This window comes from Astatotilapia calliptera, chromosome 11, assembly GCF_964374335.1.
Source record: "Astatotilapia calliptera chromosome 11, fAstCal68.1, whole genome shotgun sequence".
Classification (NCBI taxonomy): domain Eukaryota; kingdom Metazoa; phylum Chordata; class Actinopteri; order Cichliformes; family Cichlidae; genus Astatotilapia; species Astatotilapia calliptera.
The window spans coordinates 19,099,285-19,109,169 of record NC_137432.1 but is presented as its reverse complement, the minus strand read 5'-3'; the positions used below and the strand labels follow the sequence as shown (position 1 = coordinate 19,109,169).

The following is a 9,885-nucleotide window of genomic DNA, read 5'->3' as shown; positions in this document are numbered from 1 at the left end:
AATCAGCCACTCCACACACCAAATAGTACCCAGCTTATGGTAAGAAAGCTGCCACTCTCTCCAAAAGTTGATTCTTTTCCTCTGGACGTAGCGTCTTCAGTGGGAGAAATGTTTCGTCACCCATGCAAGTGACTTCTTCAGTCTTAGCTGACTGGACTGCAGGTTTCCCCAATCTTATAAACAGTATATTTGCATAATGACTGAAACCAGCCCACTGAAGGAACAATGGGCTGGGGGATCAGTTCCTTCAACATAATTATGAAAATTCTAATGACCATTGATAAACAACCACTGATCAAAGACCACTGATTAATGGCCATGAGTACCTCGCTCAAACCAGCGTTCCACCCTGTCCAGGATGTTACATCCTCATCACTGAAACAGTGTCCACTGGCCTGTAGGTGTAAATAGACTGTAGAGTCCTGGCCTGACGAGGCCTCTGCAGTCTACTACCACTCATTCACAAGGGGTCACCAGAGTAGGTGGGTCCATATATTTGATTTGACCTCTACGCTGTGCAATTTTTGACATCAATACAAATATTTGTCTAGCTATAATTACTTCTTGTTACCAAAAATATCACATTACAAATTCACGGAATCTCTTCTGTGTGATAAGGAAAAACACAAACCAGGTCTAATCCAACTTGCAATTCAGTCTTTTTTTTTTTCCAATAACATAATATCATCTATCCTTTGTTCACGTGCCATATAGTCAGGTGTAAAGCTCAATCCTCCTCAATTAATAGAAATTATAGTCTGGTTTAATATTTTTGACAGAGTGGAAGGTCAACTGTAAATGCACTAGACTACACTGTTGGGTTAGAAGTGACAGTTTTGCAAACACCTCTCTGCTGTTGTGACACTGACCTGCTATGTTTTTCACAAATGTTAATCAGAGAGAAAAAAAAGGGAGGAGTTCAGCAAAGTGCGACTTTTACACTTTGGTTAATATGTAAAAATTTAATGATATAAGAGAAGGAAGAGAGTGTTTCTGATATACAGTATATGTGCTTAAAATTTGAAAGTTGAACATAGTTATTGTGGGGACGGCGTTCACTTTTCTTTCCCAACTTCCTTTTTTTTTTTTTTTTTTTTCAAGTGATCATTAGAGTGCAACGGGAAACAGACCCATGTCATTTCACATCAGTGCAGAGATCTAATACATACTGAGAAAGCACAAAGGAACATCATTTTCTTACACCTCCCTCCTCTCATAGTGAGTATTTACTATGTGCTAAATAGTAGACTATAGGCAATTTGCTGTACAGTATGTTGGCTACATGTGATGGGAATTCTGTAAAACTAAATCGGGATTTTGTCTACTAACCTGTGACTGTCTTGCTTTGGCTAGATGCAGCTGCCAGGCCTTATTGGTTTCATTTCAGTATTGATTCTGGCTTGTAATTCAAAAGGTGAGTGAGATAATAAGCTCATGTGTATGATTTAAATTGGAAATGCACTTTCAGTATGTAGTAAATATGGTACTTGGAGCACTTTATATGCTTCTCATTCACCCATTTACACAGATTCATACACTAATGATGGTGAAGCTGTCATATAATGTGCTTTTCTAATGCTGGCCTTGCTTTTGTAATAAACAATTTGTTCTACAATGTAAATTATAGCTTTAAAATTAGCCTTTGAAAAATAAATGCAATTCCTGACTTGCTTTGTTTTTATTTGCAGATACAAAATGGAAAATAAATGTCGAAAGAAAGATCACAGCACAACCTGGATCAACCGTTACCATACAATGCAACTTTAGCTATCCAAAGGAAATCTCCACTAATAATGTTACAGTTTTTTGGAAAACGAAATCAGATGACCAAAGTAACTGCAGTAACGGGGACAAAGACAGGAATGCATTTGTTTTTAACCCAAATAATCACTGTGTGCTTGAGAAGTACCGAGGAAAGACTAAGCTCATCGGAGACCCGAACAAGGGCAACTGTTCTCTCCAGATCACCGACATCACAGATATTGAGCAAGCGATCTATGTAAGAATTGATGTGCAGAAAGATAAATACAGTTTCATCAAGGACCTTGTCCGTGTCTCATTTTCCATAAATGGTCAGAATTTAAATCAATTATTTTAAATTTTTAATTTAAACTATGCATTTATCAAAAAAAATGAAATTAATACCTTGCTTGTTTCCTCCACAGAGACGGGGGCTTCTAAGCCAGGTATTAACTTCATTTCTGCATTATTTATATTTAAATTGAACAGAGCCTTTTAAAAAAATTTGCCATCATGCTGTGTAATATTTTTTCAACAGGTACCGATTCCTATACGACTCAAGACCTTTTAACCACTGAAACAACAATAAGTAAGTTTAATATTCACACAGTTTGTTGAGTATGTCACCCTCTGTACTTCAGCTTTCTTTACTGAACGTATTATTTTTTGCAGCAAAAGCAAATGAAAACGACACGAGCCATGCAACAATACTGTCTGTAGCCATCCCTGCAGCAGTTCTTGTGGTGATCATTCTTCTTGTTGCTGGGATATTTATTTTTATAAAATACAAGAGGTAACTTTTCCATCATTTGTAAACCGAATGTGTGGCCTACAAGCAGCAAACTTGAATGAGCTTTATTTCCCAGATTGATATACTTGATGTACATAGTTTATCATCTGGATACTTTTCAGGCAAATGTGTGGTATGTAAAGCATTTATGTAATCAAAAGACATTTAAATGTGGAAATTTAACTTTCTGTGAAGCATATGTACAGTACGAGAGAGAAATAATCCAAAGCAGATTATATTCATTTATCATAAACATACCAGAGTGCTTCGAATGTTAACCTTGTTTAAATTTTAGTTATCATGTACAAACAACCGCAATAACAGTAATCATAATTGTCCCAGGTCACGCAGTCTCACCAGGGAGGACTCTGGATACTATGCAAACTTTAGCAGAGCACTATCAAACCCACCCAAAAGGTTTGCATTAATGGAAAAAGTATACCATACATGTGTACCCATCTAAGAAGCTTGACATTTCTTTTATTTTTAATTGAATGTGTCATTGTGACGAATCCAAAAGTAATTATTGTAATTTGGTGTTGTACCATTTGATACATTTGTGTCATCAGGATATAATTATGCATTTATTTGTTGCACAGTGACAAAATTCTGATGACCTTTTCCCCAACCTGGCATTTTTAATTTCTTGCTCTCTTTCTTTTTTTGTTCTTTTTTAGAGAAGTCAGTTGTGACAGACAAACTAAGAAGCTGCCTGAAGGGAAAGCTATTGATGATCCTGTTTACATCAATGTCAAGGTACAATGCCCACACTGACACAAGTTTTACTGTCCCAAGAAGTTAACAGCAAAGATAAAAATGACTAAAGCCAACTTTTATGTAACCTCTTGTCTCTGCAGGCTCCAACAAATCACTTGGCTCCAAACAGCAGTTGTGCAGACAATATATATGCAAATGTGGATTACAGAACTTAGAAGGACAGCTGCATGTCATTAGTGTACGATGCTTTCTACACATGTTCATGTGTTTGCATTACTATGTGCCTCTATACATTTCATGCAGGTCTTAATATTTTTTGTCTTTTTTGAGAGTGTTCACATATGCCCAAAAAACCCCTGACTAGTCGCTGTGGGTTCAACTGAAGGATGAAAGTGTGAAAACACTCTAAATGACCAAAAAAAAAAAAAAAGCCTGCACAGCATTGCAAAACAATGATAATTCCTTTTTTGCGTACTTGTGATTGCAGACCTTCAGATGGTCAGACAAGAATGTTGTTTCAAAACATGAATTTATGTAAAAATGATATAGCATAAAATCATAAGTGAGATGTCAGTGTTAGAGATGGGGAACAGTAGACACACAGTAACAATAATCTTTCTCCAACCCTAACAACATTACCTTTGTCAGAAAAAGTCTTCTCCTAGCCTTACTTGTGGCATATTGTGTAATTGGAGAATGAAAACCTGTTAGGATTGAAAATTAGGAAGGATTTCATTTTTTTGTCAAATGCTTTGGGGTTTTTTTCTTTTTAAGAAATCTGCCATTGCAATGTTCTTGCCCAGTTTGCCTAATACAGGCAATATATGCTGGTGAGCATAACAATACTGTAACCAATACTGATGACAGTAACTTTGCCAAATAGTCTGTAGCAATAAATAAAAACAGCAACTTTATTAATATACTTGATCTTATGCAGTTTTTTTTTTTTTTTGCTTTACATCAGTGTCTTTGACCTTGGTAAATAAACCTGCCAGTGTTACACCACCAAGTAACTAAGGAAATGAAATCAAGCAGCATCAGTTTTGCAACTTTGCGGCAATATCGCTTGAGTGGAGTTCTCTTTTCGTTGGAACTTTGGAACCCATTTTAACTAAACTAGTTAAAATACAGAAGTGAGGGGTGAAAATTACATTCACTTTGGGTACATCCTGTGTCATGTCTGCTGAAACTTATTTAAAGGGTTGAAAAAGATGGATGCACTGCAGTTTTAAAGAGAATTAGCGAAAATGTGTAGAGGCTATTTGTAATTTAAACTGAGTGAAACTGTAACTGCTGCTAATACCTTTTGCTTTCTGTTTTAACTTTGATGGGCAATGCTTACTGAGAGGCAGAAGTCCTGGAACGTTGCATTACTTAAGAAGTGTAGTGAAAACTCTGTTATCTACATGCACTGACTATTCAGATAAATTGAAGAATATACAGTCATGACGGAGTGTACATTATTTTAGTATCACTGAAAGTATTGGCTGCATACATTTAATTGCATTTAGCAGCGAAATGTAATGTTTGGATGTTCTTGGACTCAAAACCAAGTTCAAGACAAACAACACGTGTCCTTGTATCCACTTTTAGCCAGTTCAAAGGGCATTAAAAATGAAGCACTGATTGATGTTCGAATAATTCAAGGTAATCTTGCCACAAGCAGAAGTAAGATCTCATCATTGAAACAAACCCATTCAAGTCCATTCACTGATATTTTCATGTAAACCGACATTGAAAGTAAATACAAGGAGCCTGACAAGATTGTGCTGACGACTCAATGTTCTCGACCTTGGCTGTATCAGTGCCCTGATTACTGGCACTGGCTCATCATCATAGATGGGATTAAGATAAGATAAGACAAGATAAAATAGAACTTTATTAATCCCTCAGGTGGGTTCCTCTGGGAAATTCGATTTCCAAAAAGCACAGCACCGACAAAAGTTACAGTTACAGAATATTATATATATATATATATATATATACACACACACACACACACACACACACACACACACATATAAATACAGAGACAAATATAAATAAAATATACAAAGGGGATAAATAGAATAAATAGGAATAAAAATAAAAATACAAGTGAATTGCACATTTCAAGTATTGAGGTCTATTGCACCATTGACTATTTACAAAAAGTATTGCACAGGCTGTTTTCATGCACTAAACTAAAGAAATGTACAGGTCAATATTATCTTCAAATGTAAAAAAGTTAGTTACATTCATTATTTACACATTTACTTTATAAACACTAACAAGAAAACTGTGTCCAGAGATAGAGAAACATACTTAATTGGCCATCAATGAAAAATACTTACAATAAAGAATATTCTACATCTTCTATGAGAGGGTTATATTATGTAGAATGTTGACTTAAAAATGTAACACAATGCATACAACAAAGGAAGCTAGGACAAGAAACACTTACTTCCTCTGATTTAAATGTGGTAAATGTATCTTTTCTAGTACCACATTTAGATGTGGTAACATTATAAATGAACAGTTCATTACATCATTATGCAGCTTTTAGTTTTAAAAAGGCCTGCAGTAACATCACATGAGAGCCTTTTTTTAAACAACACATCTTTGTATACACATCTTTGTAATTTGTCACATGGTATTTTTCATGAAACTGTAGCTTTTGTGCACTCCTGGGTCTCAGTGTTCTCTGAAATGTTCATTTGCTTGCAAAAAGACTAACCAAAATGTAACAGGTGCTTTTTTATGCTTTTTAACTATTTTATTTTCAGGTCCTCATCAGTGATGGAACTAAAGTTGTGCCTTTCATTTCTGATGTTTTTTGGTGAGTGTCTAACTTTAATGTGGTGGAACCACACACTACCTTCTACATAACACAACATAATAGTATAATTCAATGCTATCTTTTTTATTAGTGATTCATGATGTCCAGTCAGCCAAAAGCCAAAAGTGTGGTTATTCCCTGCACCTATAATTACCCCAGACCTAGCTCCAAAAAGATCATAAACAGCTGGTTAGGATTCTGCAAGAAAGGGAACAAGGTTGTGGCAACCTCTATCCAAAAACGGAAACTGCCTGTGGAGTACAAAAAACGAACTCAATTTCTGGGAAAACTGAGAACACGGAACTGCACGATGCTACTGGATAGTGTCCGGAGCACTGATGTTGGACCTTTTTACTTCAGGATTGAAATGCCACAATACAAAAGCTTTTCCTACACACAAAACGCTGTATCCATTGATGTTATACGTAAGTAAGTTATCGATTTATAAAGAAAATGCAAATTTTAAAATGATTTTTTTATAATAGTGGTGTCATATTACAACTCTGCAGGCAACCCCCCACCGCCAACTCTGTCTGTGGAGGTGAATGATCAGGCATATGCTACCTGCTCTGTTTTTCACTCCTGCCCATCTATTCCTCCTCAATTCTCCTGGAGTCACACTGGAGTCATCAGAAGCCAGTGGAAGAAAGTGAATGCATGGAACTGGCAAACAGTGTCAACTCTGACCTTTCCGCCTTTAGCCACCGATTTCAACAAGCCTTTAAACTGCACAGTGCGACACAGAGGGGGGGAGGAGGCACAAAGCTCCATTATTCTTCTAATATGAGCCCAGTGCATGATCGAAGTATAACTTCTTACTCTACACAATAAATTAGTTCAAGGTTTTAATTTAGCATTTGAGGTATATAGCGTCTTTAAACTACTTAAAGTGAATCTTAAAACAGATAGCTTTGCTATTTGTGAAGCCCGAAGGGGTTTTGTGATTGTTTGGTTTAAGTGGATGTCAAAGAGTGTGTCTGCACTAAAAACACATGTTTTAGTGTTATCTATGGTGAATGATAAGTGATCAACAGCTTCTCCTTCTTAAAGTTGTATTTCTCCAAATGTTTACGTTAAAATACAGTTTAAAAAATTGATACATATATATTCTTAAATAATATTCTTAGAAAGAGGTGTTGTTATGTGACAATGTGAAAATAATAAGGTAGTTATGAAACATATTTTGCAATTCAGAAACTTTGCGTCCACAAGAGTACTGTCAGGGACTTGAAAGACAGCATATTTTGCCATAATCTGTAAAGATCTGTATAGAAATACAAAATTTATTAATTTTTTTCATCTATGATTTAAAGTAAATCAAATGAAAGCAAAATGGCATCAGTATGAATGCCTTGGATCAGACAGTCACGGTCCTGGGTCGGTGACCAAGTGTTTTATGTATTGTTATTTTATGATTTAGTGTTTAGTGTTGTTTTTGTTCTGTGCCAGTTTGTTTCCTGCTTTACTTTGACAGTCTGTGCCCTACGTTAGCGTTTCTAGTTTGGTGTCTCCCTGTCCTGTTGATGTCAGCTGCGTCTTCCAGGTGTTTTCCCTTTGCCCTGCTTTCCTCTTGTATTCAATGTCTGTGTCTGCTCCTGCTTGTCGTCACATCGTATCCTCATTCTGACCAGTTTAGTTCAGTTTCATGCCCTCATCGTTCTGTTCCATTTCCTAATTTAAGCCTGCAATAAAGCAGTCGGTTTTTTAGCTTAAATTCCACCTCCACGAGTCTGCATTTTGGGTCCTTTTTCCTGCCTGCCCGCACACAGCCATGACACAGACCTGTTTCATCCATCCATCCATCCATCCATCCATCCATTCGCTTTCACTAAACCTAAAATAGTCAGAAATGCCAAACACAGTTGTTGAGGTCTCCCAGCACCTTTCTCAGATTTCAAATCTGTCCCAGAGTTTTAGATGACTTGATTATGGACATTTATTACAAATCCATCTGAGTTTTCTGACCTTCCCCTCTGGTTCTGGGTAGTTATTAGGGGTGCAATGATACTCGTATCGATATTGAACCGTTCGATACAGTGCTTTCGGTTCGGTACGCATATGTATCAAACAATACAAAATCTTTAATTTATTTTATCAACTTTTCTTCTGACGATGCTGTCTGTGTTGAGCGCTCAGTGGATCTGCGCTCGACAGTGCAGCCTAGGCGGTGTAGTCGAACGCAGATTCACTGAGCGCAGGGTAAGCTAGCCAGACAGAAGTTAAGCTCTCGTTGCAACATGGCAAATTGAACCTCCCCCACCCTAATTCAGATCTGGTGTTTGGAACTATTTTGGTTTTCATGTGACGTATGACCCTAAAGGTAAGCGCGTCATGGACTAAAGCAAAATAGTATGTTGGATGTGCCATGCAATGCTCAATTACATGGTGGGAACTAGTGCGTTAGCGCAGTTAGCTCGTTAACGTGTTGGCCGTCCAGCCCCACGCACGGGGCGATCCGCGGTAGCTCGTTAACAGAGATTTGCCGTGTTGTGGGGTTAAGGTCATTTCAACGAGATTAACGCTGACAGCACTAGTGGGAACACAATAAATATGACTGCACATTTACTCCGACATCATCCTAGTGCAAAGACAAGTGGAAGCAGACAAAAACAACAAGCACGCATGCTACAAACTTTACCCGAGTCATTTAGACAGCCGTTAGCACATGATTCTCCTTATGGGGACCTGATATGTTTAATATGCTGCTGAGAGTATGCCCCAGAAGAACCGTATAGTATAGCTTTCATTTTGGAAAGAGCCATTTCTCTGTAATAAACTCTCTTTTCCAAAGATGAGTGATTTCGTGATCTGATTTTTTTTTTTTATTACTTTGTTATTTCAGCAACATTAAATTTAAAAACTGTACTTTTGATTTAAAATATATATTTATAATTTTAATAAATGACAAATTAAAAAGGCATGAACAGTTTTTGTTGCATTGAAAAAATATTGAACCGTGACACCAAAGTATCGAACCGAACTGAACCGTGAATTTTGTGTATCGTTGCACCCCTAGTAGTTATATGAGCAGAGGATCACAACTAATCAACCCAGGAGACCTTTCACTGAGAATGGCACATCAACTGTCTAAGATGAGCTTTCTGTTTGGGGATCTGTGATAAAAGTGCACAATGAAATATGATAAAGTGAAGCACAGAAATAAAACAGCCAATAAGACAAGAAGAGCCTAAATTAATGGCAAAATACAGAAAAGCTTAATTAATACTGAAAATATTCTGGACAAGAACTATGAACAGGACTAAAACCTGAAGAGCAAAGATCATTGCAATACCATCTTAACAAACATGGTGTGGCTGCTTTTATTTCCTTTAGATAAGAGGTGACTGTAGCTGTCCACTTGTGACGCAGAGAGCTATGACTGATGCAACTTTATTCTCTCCTCTTTAAACCACCGACAATATGGCACCGTGAAAACTATAAAGATGCACAAACAAATACCATTAAACATTTAAGTACAAAGTGCAGAAATGTTCACATTTTACTATATAGAAAATTATTTTGATGAACTCAAATCGTGACATTGACATAAATCAATCGCTTTTAAACAATTTATGTTACAGCATTTAATAAAATGAATTAACGATAACCTTTCTGTCTCTTAAATACATAAACAATCATTTGCAATTATTAAACCAACCTCTTTCTGCTTCCAAGGGTGCTAATCATGCTGAACCAGCTAGCAACCTCCTCCATGCGCATCTCTTAGCCAGTCTTTCCACACCACAAACAAATGAGATGCATATACACAAAAAACGAATTCAACCACATTGTGTAAACTTTCCAAAGTTATAGCATGTGA

General features: G+C 36.7%; 1 protein-coding gene across 4 annotated transcripts; it reads left to right on the top strand.

Annotated features, from left to right (window-relative positions):
* The first annotated feature begins 503 nt into the window (after positions 1 to 503).
* LOC113032509 (uncharacterized) lies at positions 504 to 4,169 on the top strand. 4 transcript variants are annotated; one of them, XM_026185462.2, is made up of 9 exons: positions 650 to 1,218; positions 1,354 to 1,414; positions 1,689 to 2,072; positions 2,166 to 2,186; positions 2,279 to 2,329; positions 2,413 to 2,533; positions 2,873 to 2,947; positions 3,208 to 3,286; positions 3,388 to 4,169. In XM_026185462.2, the coding sequence occupies exons 2-9, from the start codon at positions 1,354 to 1,356 to the stop codon at positions 3,460 to 3,462; spliced, it is 867 nt and encodes a 288-aa protein (XP_026041247.1). In that variant the 5' UTR covers positions 650 to 1,218; the 3' UTR covers positions 3,463 to 4,169. The 4 variants fall into 4 exon arrangements, 3 of the variants coding, with proteins under 3 accessions (XP_080164027.1, XP_080164028.1, XP_026041247.1); XR_013912098.1 differs by lacking the exon at positions 1,354 to 1,414 and having other exon boundaries at positions 504 to 1,218; XM_080307901.1 differs by having other exon boundaries at positions 540 to 1,414.
* The last annotated feature ends 5,716 nt before the right edge of the window (positions 4,170 to 9,885 follow it).

Bases quoted from the DNA above. Each gene is read 5' to 3' on its own strand.
- LOC113032509 (XM_080307901.1), top strand. From the start codon at position 1,354: ATGCAGCTGCCAGGCCTTATTGGTTTCATTTCAGTATTGATTCTGGCT. The intron at 1,415-1,688 runs GTGAGTGAGATA...TTTTATTTGCAG, and splicing joins TCTGGCTTGTAATTCAAAAG to ATACAAAATGGAAAATAAAT. The intron at 2,330-2,412 runs GTAAGTTTAATA...TATTTTTTGCAG, and splicing joins AACCACTGAAACAACAATAA to CAAAAGCAAATGAAAACGAC.